General features: G+C 46.5%; 2 protein-coding genes across 2 annotated transcripts in view; both read left to right on the forward strand.

Moving 5' to 3' along the window:
• Window positions 1-13,779, forward strand: part of LOC135561317 (uncharacterized) — a 755,535-nt gene that overhangs the window by 246,384 nt on the left and 495,372 nt on the right. The gene's annotated exons all lie outside the window — the stretch shown is intronic.
• The window catches only part of LOC135561304 (basic salivary proline-rich protein 3-like), a 1,125-nt gene continuing 384 nt past the window's right edge, over window positions 13,039-13,779 (forward strand). Inside the window, exons 1-2 of the mRNA XM_065002746.1 lie at window positions 13,039-13,046; window positions 13,500-13,779. The exon at window positions 13,500-13,779 is cut by the window's right edge and continues 384 nt beyond it. Of these exons, the coding sequence (XP_064858818.1) occupies window positions 13,039-13,046; window positions 13,500-13,779 (288 nt within the window). The remainder of the gene's footprint in view (window positions 13,047-13,499) is intronic.

Raw genomic sequence — 13,779 nt, forward strand, 5'->3', positions numbered from 1 at the left:
AGTTACTATACCAGAGGAGGTTTGGATCCTTCCTTAGTTACCATACCAGAGGAGGTTTGGATCCTTCCTTAGTTTCCATACCAGAGGAGGTTTGAATCCTTCCTTAGTTACCATACCAGAGGAGGTTTGAATCCTTCCATAGTTACCATACCAGAGGAGGTTTGGATCCTTCCATAGTTACCATACCAGAGGAGGTTTGAATCCTTCCTTAGTTACCATACCAGAGGAGGGTTGAATCCTTCCTTAGTTACCATACCAGAGGAGGGTTGAATCCTTCCTTAGTTACCATACCAGAGGAGGTTTGAATCCTTCCATAGTTACCATACCAGAGGAGGTTTGGATCCTTCCATAGTTACCATACCAGAGGAGGGGTGAATCCTTCCATAGTTACCATACCAGAGGAGGGGTGAATCCTTCCATAGTTACTATACCAGAGGAGGTTTGGATCCTTCCTTAGTTACCATACCAGAGGAGGTTTGAATCCTTCCATAGTTACCATACCAGAGGAGGGTTGAATCCTTCCATAGTTACCATACCAGAGGAGGGTTGAATCCTTCCTTAGTTACCATACCAGAGGAGGTTTGAATCCTTCCATAGTTACCATACCAGAGGAGGTTTGGATCCTTCCATAGTTACCATACCAGAGGAGGTTTGGATCCTTCCTTAGTTACCATACCAGAGGAGGGTTGAATCCTTCCATAGTTACCATACCAGAGGAGGTCTGGATCCTTCCATAGTTACCATACCAGAGGAGGGTTGAATCCTTCCATAGTTACCAAACCAAAGGAGGTTTGGATCCTTCCATAGTTACCATACCAGAGGAGGTTTGTATCCTTCCATAGTTACCATACCAGAGGAGGGGTGAATCCTTCCATAGTTACCATACCAGAGGAGGGGTGAATCCTTCCTTAGTTACCATACCAGAGGAGGGGTGAATCCTTCCTTAGTTACCATACCAGAGGAGGGGTGAATCCTTCCATAGTTACCATACCAGAGGAGGTTTGAATCCTTCCATAGTTACCAAACCAGAGGAGGGTTGAATCCTTCCTTAGTTACCATACCAGAGGAGGTTTGGATCCTTCCTTAGTTACCATACCAGAGGAGGTTTGGAACCTTCCTTAGTTACCATACCAGACGAGGGGTGAATCCTTCCATAGTTACCATACCAGAGGAGGGTTGAATCCTTCCTTAGTTACCATACCAGAGGAGGTTTGAATCCTTCCATAGTTACCATACCAGAGGAGGTTTGGATCCTTCCATAGTTACCATACCAGAGGAGGTTTGAATCCTTCCATAGTTACCATACCAGAGGAGGTCTGGATCCTTCCTTAGTTACCATACCAGAGGAGGTTTGAATCCTTCCATAGTTACCATACCAGAGGAGGTCTGGATCCTTCCATAGTTACCATACCAGAGGAGAGTTGAATCCTTCCATAGTTACCATACCAGAGGAGAGTTGAATCCTTCCATAGTTACCATACCAGAGGAGAGTTGAATCCTTCCATAGTTACCATACCAGAGGAGAGTTGAATCCTTCCATAGTTACCATACCAGAGGAGAGTTGAATCCTTCCATAGTTACCATACCAGAGGAGGTCTGGATCCTTCCATAGTTACCATACCAAAGGAGAGTTGAATCCTTCCATAGTTACCATACCAGAGGAGAGTTGAATCCTTCCATAGTTACCATACCAGAGGAGGGGTGAATCCTTCCATAGTTACCATACCAGAGGAGAGTTGAATCCTTCCTTAGTTACCATACCAGAGGAGAGTTGAATCCTTCCAGCGATACTAACTTAGCTAGCTGTTGCAAGATAATCTTTGGTTGAAAATACATATTTACAATGTCTTGTACTCAGTAGCTAGCTGCTCCCTTTAGCAGCAACCGTTAGCAGTAGCAATCATGCTGTCATCAAGTGTTATGGTAGAGGTCCTGTCTAGCAGTCCTGTCTTAGCCAACAGCAGTAGCAATCATGCTGTCATCAAGTGTTATGGTAGAGGTCCTGTCTAGCAGTCCTGTCTTAGCCAACAGCAGTAGCAATCATGCTGTCATCAAGTGTTATGGTAGAGGTCCTGTCTAGCAGTCCTGTCTTAGCCAACAGCAGTAGCAATCATGCTGTCATCAAGTGTTATGGTAGAGGTCCTGTCTAGCAGTCCTGTCTTAGCCAACAGCAGTAGCACCCAACAGCATCGGAGGACCTCATTTAGCTCAGCATTTTTGGGTTCCCAAACGCACACAGACAGGTTTAAGAGGAATTAATGATTTATTGACCATCTGTTGGTGGTGCTATTCTGAATATTAATATGTTTCCCTCTGAGAGAGAGAGAGAGAGACAGAGAGAGAGAGAGACAGAGAGAGAGAGCGAGACAAAGAGACAAAGAGACAGAGAGAGAGACAGAGACAGAGAGAGAGAGACAGAGACACAGAGAGAGAGAGAGAGACAGAGAGAGAGAGAGAGAGAGAGCGAGAGAGAGAGACAGAGAAGTGGTTCAAGATGTCAGTCAGTCAAAAGTACATTTTACATCAGCAGTGGTCTATAGCAGCTCCACCTAGACCCCAAAGAGCAACCTGAAGCACAGTGGCAAAGATAATCTCCTGTGTTGTGCTCTGTCTCTGTAGAGCTCATCTGTCATCTCATAGTTAAAGTTTTAGCAGAGAGAGTGGATCAAAGCAGATGAAGGAGAGGTAGAGAACTGTAGAGCAGAGAACCCACAGGGTTCAGAGGTCAGTGAAGGGTCTCTGTCTGTACTGTAGAGCAGAGAACCCACAGGGTTCAGAGGTCAGTCACGGGTCTCTGTCTGTACTGTAGAGTAGAGAAACCACAGGGTTCAGAGGTCAGTGATGGGTCTCTGTCTGTACTGTAGAGCAGAGAACCCACAGGGTTCAGAGGTCAGTGACGGGTCTCTGTCTGTACTGTAGATTAGAGAACCCACAGGGTTCAGAGGTCAGTGACGGGTCTCTGTCTGTACTGTAGAGTAGAGAAACCACAGGGTTCAGAGGTCAGTGATGGGTCTCTGTCTGTACTGTAGAGTAGAGAACCCACAGGGTTCAGAGGTCAGTGATGGGTCTCTGTCTGTACTGTAGAGTAGAGAAACCACAGAGTTCAGAGGTCAGTGATGGGTCTCTGTCTGTACTGTAGAGTAGAGAACCCACAGGGTTCAGAGGTCAGTGACGGGTCTGTACTGCAGTAGTTCACACCAGTAGCCCAGACCCTTCGTGGTGATGCTTCATCGCCTGGCCCTGAGACCAATAGAACAACATGAATTATTAGCAGCCTCAGCCTGGCAGATGTTCACAGACCCAATTATGCATGAAATATGCATGAATCTGTGGTAGAACTGGCTGACTCCTCCCTCCCTCCCTCCCTCCCTCCCTCCCTCCATCAACACATGACAACACAGTATGGTTTGTAACACATGACAGTAACACGGTAGCAACACAACATGACAACATGCTAGAGTGCTGTTAGATATGGGTATACAGAGCTCAGCCGGAGAAGTAGAAAAGTTAACTGAAAAACAATATACATCTCAAGTTTTAGACGGAGCAATTGGCATGCTGACAACAGGAATGTCCCCCAGAAATGTTGCCAGAGAATTGAATGTTCATTTCTCTACCATAAGCCGCCTCCAACGTCGTTTCAGAGAATTTGGCAGTACGTCCAACCGGCCTTACCACCGCAGACCACGTGTAACCACGCCAACCCAGGACCTCCACATCTGGCGTCTTCACCTGCTGGATCATTCTGGGACCAGCCACCCGGACAGCTGATGAAACTGAGGAGTATTTCTGTCTGTAATAAAGCGCTTTTGTGGAGAACACTTGTTTTGATTGGCTGGGCCTGGCTCCCCAGTGGGTGGGCCTATACCCTCCCAGGCCCACCCACGGCTGTGCCCCTGCCCAGTCATGTGAAATCCATAGATTAGGACCAATTTGTTTTTCTTCAATTGACTGATTTCCTTATATGAACTGTAACTCAGTAAAATGATTGAAGTTATTGCATGTTGTATATAGAAACCTCTATTCCATCAATAGTGCTTTTCACATAGTGCTTTTCTCTACAGTTACTCGGCCCGTAGGAGAAAACAGGAGTTACTGGTAATGCAGAGAGATGTAGAGACTAGGGAGGAAAGTAGTTATTGGTAATGCAGAGAGATGTAGAGACTAGGGGGAAAGTAGTTATTGATAATGCAGAGAGAGATGTAGAGACTAGGGGGAGAGTAGTTATTGATCATGCAGAGAGAGATGTAGAGACTAGGGGGAAAGTAGTTATTGATAATGCAGAGAGAGATGTAGAGACTAGGGGGAGAGTAGTTATTGATCATGCAGGGAGAGATGTAGAGACTAGGGGAAAGTAGTTATTGATCATGCAGAGAGAGATGTAGAGACTAGGGGGAAAGTAGTTATTGATCATGCAGGGAGAGATGTAGAGACTAGGGGAAAGTAGTTATTGATCATGCAGAGAGAGATGTAGAGACTAGGGGAAAGTAGTTATTGATAATGCAGAGAGATGTAGAGACTAGGGGGAAAGTAGTTATTGATAATGCAGAGAGATGTAGAGACTAGAGGGAAAGTAGTTATTGATAATGCAGCGAGAGAGATGTAGAGACTAGGGGGAAAGTAGTTATTGATCATGCAGAGAGAGAGATGTAGAGACTAGGGGGAAAGTAGTTATTGATCATGCAGAGAGATGTAGAGACTAGGGAGAAAGTAGTTATTGATAATGCAGGGAGAGATGTAGAGACTAGGGGAAAGTAGTTATTGATCATGCAGCGAGAGATGTAGAGACTAGGGGGAAAGTAGTTATTGATAATGCAGAGAGATGTAGAGACTAGGGAGAAAGTAGTTATTGATAATGCAGCGAGATGTAGAGACTAGGGGGAAAGTATTTATTGATAATGCAGAGAGATGTAGAGACTAGGGGGAAAGTAGTTATTGATCATGCAGAGAGAGATGTAGAGACTAGGGGGAAAGTAGTTATTGATAATGCAGAGAGATGTAGAGACTAGGGGGAAAGTAGTTATTGATAATGCAGAGAGATGTAGAGACTAGGGGAAAGTAGTTATTGATAATGCAGAGAGAGATGTAGAGACTAGGGGAAAAGTAGTTATTGATAATGCAGAGAGAGGTGTAGAGACTAGGGGGAAAGTAGTTATTGATAATGCAGAGAGATGTAGAGACTAGGGAGAAAGTAGTTATTGATAATGCAGAGAGATGTAGAGACTAGGGGGAAAGTATTTATTGATAATGCAGAGAGATGTAGAGACTAGGGGGAAAGTAGTTATTGATCATGCAGAGAGAGAGATGTAGAGACTAGGGGGAAAGTAGTTATTGATAATGCAGAGAGATGTAGAGACTAGGGGGAAAGTAGTTATTGATAATGAAGAGAGAGATGTAGAGACCAGGGTGAACGTAGTTATTGATCATGCAGAGAGAGAGAGATGTAGAGACTAGGGGGAAAGTAGTTATTGATAATGCAGATGGATGTAGAGACTAGGGGGAAAGTAGTTATTGATAATGCAGAGAGATATAGAGACTAGGGGGAAAGTAGTTATTGATAATGCAGAGAGAGAGAGAGAGATGTAGAGACCAGGGGGAAAGTAGTTATTGATAATGCAGAGAGATGTAGAGACTAGGGGGGGAAGTAGTTATTGATAATGCAGAGAGATGTAGAGACTAGGGGGAAAGTAGTTATTGATAATGCAGAGAGATGTAGAGACTAGGGGGAAAGTAGTTATTGATAATGCAGAGAGAGAGAGAGAGAGATGTAGAGACTAGGGGGAAAGTAGTTATTGATCATGCAGAGAGATGTAGAGACTAGGGGGAAAGTAGTTATTGATAATGCAGAGAGATGTAGAGACTAGGGGAAAGTAGTTATTGATAATGCAGAGAGAGATGTAGAGACTAGGGGGGAAGTAGTTATTGATAATGCAGGGAGAGATGTAGAGACTAGGGGAAAGTAGTTATTGATCATGCAGAGAGAGATGTAGAGACTAGGGGGAAAGTAGTTATTGATAATGCAGAGAGATGTAGAGACCAGGGGGAAAGTAGTTATTGATAATGCAGAGACTAGGGGGAAAGTAGTTATTGATAATGCAAAGAGATGTAGAGACTAGGGGAAAGTAGTTATTGATAATGCAGAGAGAGATGTAGAGACTAGGGGGAAGTAGTTATTGATAATGCAGAGAGATGTAGAGACCAGTGGGAAAGTAGTTATTGATAATGCAGAGAGATGTAGAGACTAGGGGGAAAGTAGTTATTGATAATGCAGAGAGATGTAGAGACTAGGGGGAAAGTAGTTATTGATAATGCAGAGAGATGTAGAGACTAGGGGGAAAGTAGTTATTGATAATGCAGAGAGATGTAGAGACCAGGAGGAAAGTAGTTATTGATAATGCAGAGAGATGTAGAGACTAGGGGGAAAGTAGTTATTGATAATGCAGAGAGATGTAGAGACTAGGGGGAAAGTAGTTATTGATAATGCAGAGAGATGTAGAGACCAGGAGGAAAGTAGTTATTGATAATGCAGAGAGAGATGTAGAGACTAGGGGGAAAGTAGTTATTGATAATGCAGAGAGATGTAGAGACCAGGGGGAAAGTAGTTATTGATAATGCAGAGAGATGTAGAGACCAGGAGGAAAGTAGTTATTGATAATGCAGAGAGAGATGTAGAGACTAGGGGGAAAGTAGTTATTGATAATGCAGAGAGATGTAGAGACTAGGGAGAAAGTAGTCATTGATAATGCAGGGAGAGATGTAGAGACTAGGGGAAAGTAGTTATTGATCATGCAGAGAGAGATGTAGAGACTAGGGGGAAAGTAGTTATTGATCATGCAGAGAGATGTAGAGACTAGGGGGAAAGTAGTTATTGATAATGCAGAGAGATGTAGAGACTAGGGGGAAAGTAGTTATTGATAATGAAGAGAGAGATGTAGAGACCAGGGTGAACGTAGTTATTGATCATGCAGAGAGAGAGAGATGTAGAGACTAGGGGGAAAGTAGTTATTGATCATGCAGAGAGATGTAGAGACTAGGGGGAAAGTAGTTATTGATCATGCATTGAGATGTAGAGACTAGGGAGAAAGTAGTTATTGATAATGCAGAGAGATGTAGAGACTAGGGAGAAAGTAGTTATTGATAATGCAGAGAGAGATGTAGAGACTAGGGGGAAAGTAGTTATTGATCATGCAGAGAGAGAGATGTAGAGACTAGGGGGAAAGTAGTTATTGATAATGCAGAGAGATGTAGAGACTAGGGGGAAAGTAGTTATTGATAATGAAGAGAGAGATGTAGAGACCAGGGTGAACGTAGTTATTGATCATGCAGAGAGAGAGAGATGTAGAGACTAGGGGGAAAGTAGTTATTGATAATGCAGAGAGATGTAGAGACTAGGGGGAAAGTAGTTATTGATAATGCAGAGAGATGTAGAGACTAGGGAGAAAGTAGTTATTGATAATGCAGAGAGATGTAGAGACTAGGGGGAGAGTAGTTATTGATAATGCAGAGATAGATGTAGAGACTAGGGGGAAAGTAGTTATTGATAATGCAGAGAGAGATGTAGAGACAGGAAGCAGTACTGTGGCCCTATAGGCCTTCCTACAGTAGGTCTGACTTCCTGTTAGAACCAGTTGACATGATGTCTCATGGCAGCAACTCAACTCAACTGTGTTTCTCACCAGTGGAAAGATCAAGTTGGAGCCAAATAACTAAACCACCCATGAGGGGGGTCGGGTTTTAACAGCCACAGAGCCCAGACTCTTACCGCACCCCAAATTGCACCCTCTGTACTACATAGTGAATTACTTTTGATCAGGGTCCATAGCACTATGTAAGGGACAGGATGCCATTCGGGACCCGACCTTCAAGAGTGGATCAAACTACTCAGTTTAAACCTCCAGGGTCTCATCTGGAACTCATAACAGGCCCACGTTATGTTCCTGTTCAATTTCAGAAACTGAAACATTAGATCTGGTCTAGTTGGCTTCAAAATGGCTGTTACAGACACTACTAACGAGGACTGACTGTAACAGACACTACTAACGAGGACTGACTGTAACAGACACTACTAACGAGGACTGACTGTAACAGACACTACTAACGAGGACTGACTGTAACAGACACTACTAACGAGGACTGACTGTAACAGACACTACTAACGAGGACTGACTGTAACAGACACTACTAACGAGGACTGACTGTAACAGACACTACTAACGAGGACTGACTGTAACAGACACTACTAACGAGGACTGACTGTAACAGACACTACTAACGAGGACTGACGGTAACAGACACTACTAACGAGGACTGACTGTAACAGACACTACTAACGAGGACTGACTGTAACAGACACTACTAACGAGGACTGACTGTAACAGACACTACTAACGAGGACTGACTGTAACAGACACTACTAACGAGGACTGACTGTAACAGACACCACTAACGAGGACTGACTGTAACAGACACCACTAACGAGGACTGACTGTAACAGACACTACTAACGAGGACTGACTGTAACAGACACTACTAACGAGGACTGACTGTAACAGACACTACTAACGAGGACTGAATGTAACAGACACTACTAACGAGGACTGACTGTAACAGACACTACTAACGAGGACTGACTAGTAGGGGTGACTAGGGATGTTCTCTGTTTAGTGAGTCCTCCAGACCAGAGGCAGTAGGGATGAACAGGGATGTTCTCTGTTTAGTGAGTCCTCCAGACCAGAGGCAGTAGGGATGACCAGGGATGTTCTCTGTTTAGTGAGTCCTCCAGATCAGAGGCAGTAGGGATGACCAGGGATGTTCTCTGTTTAGTGAGTCCACCAGATCAGAGGCAGTAGGGATGACCAGGGATGTTCTCTGTTTAGTGAGTCCTCCAGACCAGAGGCAGTAGGGATGACCAGGGATGTTCTCTGTTTAGTGAGTCCTCCAGATCAGAGTCAGTAGGGATGACCAGGGATGTTCTCTGTTTAGTGAGTCCTCCAGATCAGAGGCAGTAGGGATGACCAGGGATGTTCTCTGTTTAGTGAGTCCACCAGATCAGAGGCAGTAGGGATGACCAGGGATGTTCTCTGTTTAGTGAGTCCTCCAGATCAGAGTCAGTAGGGATGACCAGGGATGTTCTCTGTTTAGTGAGTCCACCAGATCAGAGGCAGTAGGGACGACAAGGGATGTTCTCTGTTTAGTGAGTCCTCCAGATCAGAGGTAGTAGGGATGACCAGGGATGTTCTCTGTTTAGTGATTCCTCCAGATCAGAGGCAGTAGGGACGACCAGGGATGTTCTCTGTTTAGTGAGTCCATCAGATCAGAGGCAGTAGGGATGATCAGGGATGTTCTCTGTTTAGTGAGTCCACCAGATCAGAGGCAGTAGGGAGGACCAGGGATGTTCTCTGTTTAGTGAGTCCTCCAGATCAGAGGCAGTAGGGATGACCAGGGATGTTCTCTGTTTAGTGATTCCTCCAGATCAGAGGCAGTAGGGACGACCAGGGATGTTCTCTGTTTAGTGAGTCCTCCAGATCAGAGGCAGTAGGGATGACCAGGGATGTTCTCTGTTTAGTGAGTCCTCCAGATCAGAGTCAGTAGGGATGACCAGGGATGTTCTCTGTTTAGTGAGTCCATCAGATCAGAGGCAGTAGGGATGATCAGGGATGTTCTCTGTTTAGTGAGTCCTCCAGATCAGAGGCAGTAGGGATGACCCAGGGATGTTCTCTGAATAGTGAGTCCTCCAGATCAGAGGCAGTAGGGATGACCCAGGGATGTTCTCTGTTTAGTGAGTCCTCCAGATCAGAGGCAGTAGGGATGACCAGGGATGTTCTCTTGATAAGTGAGTGAATTGGACCACTTTCCTGTCCTGCTAAGCATTGAAAATATACTTTTGGGCATCAGGGTAAATGTATAGAATTAAAAAGTACATTATTTTCTTTTTATAGTACAGACCCCCCCCCCCCCCCCCCCAAAAAAAAAAACGACTTAAGTAGTACTTTAAAGTATTTTTTACATAATGTACTTTATACCACTGAACACACAATGGTGAAGGGAGGTTTAGAGTACCACAGTTTATGTAGTTTATGCAGTTTATGCACACAGCCTTGCTGTACCCTACTCCTGGGAGCCAGCTGGACTGGGAGGGGGAAAATTAACCAAATAAGAGCTTTAAATTTCAGGAACGCAAAACATCAGATCTTTTCCCAAACAGGTTTCAGAAAAACAGGTGTGAGCTAAGCCTTTTTAAGCCCTGGGAAAGTTTATTTTTATTTTTAAATACCATAATTACTTGAAGAGAGGAGACGATTCACAAACAATACCAGCCAGCCACATATATGGAGTTTTTAAAAAATCTTTTTTTTAAGTCCTTGTTTTATGGCACTGAGAGCATTTGTACAATTTATTAACATTGTACGTTTTTAAATGTTTAAACCAGCTGGTAGTAAGGTAGCTGTGGTGTTGTTGTGGAGAAATGTTCTCTCTCTCTCTCTCTCAACTGATTTAATGTGGAAGATGGATCAATGGAACACAATGCGAAGTTATGATACATTATAGAGCATTTATACAATGGGCGGTTAGGAGCCCTGAATGCTGATTGGCTGAAATCCGTGACATATGAGATCGTATATATATATATATATATATACATACCACGGGGTATGACAAAACATATATTTTTTTCCTGCTCTAATTAAGTTCGTAATCAGTAAGGCACCTCAGGGGTTTGTGATGTATATGGCCTATATACCACGGCTAAGGGCTGTATCCAGGGTTACGGGCTGTATCCAGGACTAAGGGCTGTACCCAGGACTAAGGGCTGTGTCCAGGACTGAGGGCTGTATCCAGGACTAAGGGCTGTATCCAGGACTAAGGGCTGTATCCAGGACTAAGGGCTGTGTCCAGGACTGAGGGCTGTATCCAGGACTAAGGGCTGTATCCAGGACTAAGGGCTGTATCCAGGACTAAGGGCTGTATCCAGGACTAAGGGCTGTGTCCAGGACTAAGGGCTGTATCCAGGACTAAGGGCTGTATCCAGGGTTACGGGCTGTATCCAGGACTAAGGGCTGTATCCAGGACTAAGGGCTGTATCCAGGACTAAGGGCTGTACCCAGGACTAAGGGCTGTGTCCAGGACTAAGGACTGTGTCCAGGACTAAGGACTGTGTCCAGGACTAAGGGCTGTATCCAGGGTTACGGGCTGTATCCAGGACTAAGGGCTGTATCCAGGACTAAGGGCTGTACCCAGGACTAAGGGCTGTGTCCAGGACTAAGGGCTGTGTCCAGGACTAAGGGCTGTGTCCAGGACTAAGGGCTGTATCCAGGACTAAGGGCTGTGTCCAGGACTAAGGGCTGTGTCCAGGACTAAGGGCTGAATCCAGGGTTATGGGCTGTATCCAGGACTAAGGGCTGTATCCAGGACTAAGGGCTGTATCCAGGACTAAGGGCTGTATCCAGGACTAAGGGCTGTACCCAGGGTTACTGGCTGTATCCAGGACTAAGGGCTGTATCCAGGACTAAGGGCTGTATCCAGGGTTACGGGCTGTATCCAGGACTAAGGGCTGTATCCAGGACTAAGGCCTGTATCCAGGACTAAGGGCTGTACCCAGGACTAAGTGCTGTATCCAGGACTAAGGGCTCTGTCCAGGGTTAAGGGCTGTACCCAGGACTAAGGGCTTTATCCAGGGTTAAGGGCTGTATCCAGGACTAAGGGCTGTATCCAGGACTAAGGGCTGTATCTAGGGTTATGGGCTGTATCCAGGACTAAGGGCTGTATCCAGGACTAAGGGCTGTATCCAGGACGAAGGGCTGTATCCAGGACTAAGGGCTTATCCAGGGTTACTGGCTGTATCCAGGGTTAAGGGCTGTATCCAAGGTTACGGGCTGTATCCAGGACTAAGGGCTGTATCCAGGACTAAGGGCTGTATCCAGGGTTAAGGGCTGTATCCAGGACTAAGGGCTGTATCCAGGACTAAGGGCTGTATCCAGGACTAAGGGCTGTATCCAGGACTAAGGGCTGTATCTAGGGTTATGGGCTGTATCCAAGACTAAGGGCTGTACCCAGGACTAAGGGCTGTATCCAGGACTATGGGCTGTATCCAGGGTTAAGGGCTGTATCCAGGACTAAGGGCTGTATCCAGGACTAAGGGCTGTATCCAGGACTAAGGGCTTATCCAGGGTTACTGGCTGTATCCAGGGTTAAGGGCTGTATCCAAGGTTACGGGCTGTATCCAGGACTAAGGGCTGTATCCAGGACTAAGGGCTGTATCCAGGGTTAAGGGCTGTATCCAGGACTAAGGGCTGTATCCAGGACTAAGGGCTGTATCCAGGACTAAGGGCTGTATCCAGGGTTACGGGCTGTATCCAGGGTTAAGGGCTGTATCCAGGACTAAGGGCTGTATCCAGGACTAAGGGCTGTATCCAGGACTAAGGGCTGTATCCAGGACTAAGGGCTGTATCCAGGGTAACGGGCTGTATCCAGGACTAAGGGCTGTAACCAGGACTAAGGGCTGTATCCAGGGTAACGGGCTGTATCCAGGGTTACGGGCTGTATCCAGGACTAAGGGCTGTATCCAGGACTAAGGGCTGTATCCAGGACTAAGGGCTGTGTCCAGGACTAAGGGTGTATCCAGGACTAAGGGCTGTATCCAGGGTAACGGGCTGTATCCAGGACTAAGGGCTGTAACCAGGACTAAGGGCTGTATCCAGGGTAACGGGCTGTATCCAGGGTTACGGGCTGTATCCAGGACTAAGGGCTGTGTCCAGGACTAAGGGCTGTATCCAGGACTAAGGGCTGTATCCAGGACTAAGGGCTGTATCCAGGACTAAGGGCTGTATCCAGGACTAAGGGCTGTATCCGGGGTTACTGGCTGTATCCAGGACTAAGGGCTGTATCCAGGGTTACGGGCTGTATCCAGGACTAAGGGCTGTATCCAGGACTAAGGGCTGTATCCAGGACTAAGGGCTGTATCCAGGGTTACTGGCTGTATCCAGGACTAAGGGCTGTATCAGGGTCAGGGTCAGGGCAGGCAGGGGTCAATAATTCATTATGGTGGGGTAAGGTACAGAACAGCAGTATCAGGCTCAGGGCAGAACAGTCACAACCTGGAGAGACTAGAAAACAGAAGCAAGAAACAGACAGGAGCAGGGGAACAGTACCTGTAGGTTTTACGAACCAAACGAACTGGCCACAAGCAAACAGAGAACACAGGTATAAACACACAGGGGATAATGAGGAAGATGGGCGACACCTGGAGGGGGTTGGAGACAATCACAATGACAGGTGAAATAGATCAGGGTGTGACAACATCAGGAGACCATTTTTTTTAGGCCTGTGAAAAATAATAATATATATTTTTGGGAGGGTATAGTTGACCTTTAATTAAATTGTGCACCTTGCAAAGAGACCATTGGCTAGCTGGCCTAGGGACCCCACCTGCCCAAGCAAATCGGCTACCCAGGGACCCCCTCCCCTCCCCCCCCCCCCCCCCTACCCCCCTGCCCAAGCAGATCGGCGACCCAGGGCCCCCCCCCCCTGCCCAAGCAGATCGGCGACCCAGGGCCCCCCTGCCCAGGCAAATCGGCGACCCAGGGCCCCCTCCCCCTGCCCAAGCAGATCGGCGACCCAGGGCCCCCTCCCCCTGCCCAGGCAAATCGGCGACCCAGGGACCCCCCCCCCTGCCCAAGCAGATCGGCGACCCAGGGACCCCCCCCACCTGCCCAGGGCCCCCTGCCCAGGCAAATCGGCGACCCAGGGACCCCCACCTGCCCAAGCAGATCGGCGACCCAG

Source organism: Oncorhynchus nerka, linkage group LG17, assembly GCF_034236695.1.
Source record: "Oncorhynchus nerka isolate Pitt River linkage group LG17, Oner_Uvic_2.0, whole genome shotgun sequence".
Lineage (NCBI taxonomy): Eukaryota > Metazoa > Chordata > Actinopteri > Salmoniformes > Salmonidae > Oncorhynchus > Oncorhynchus nerka.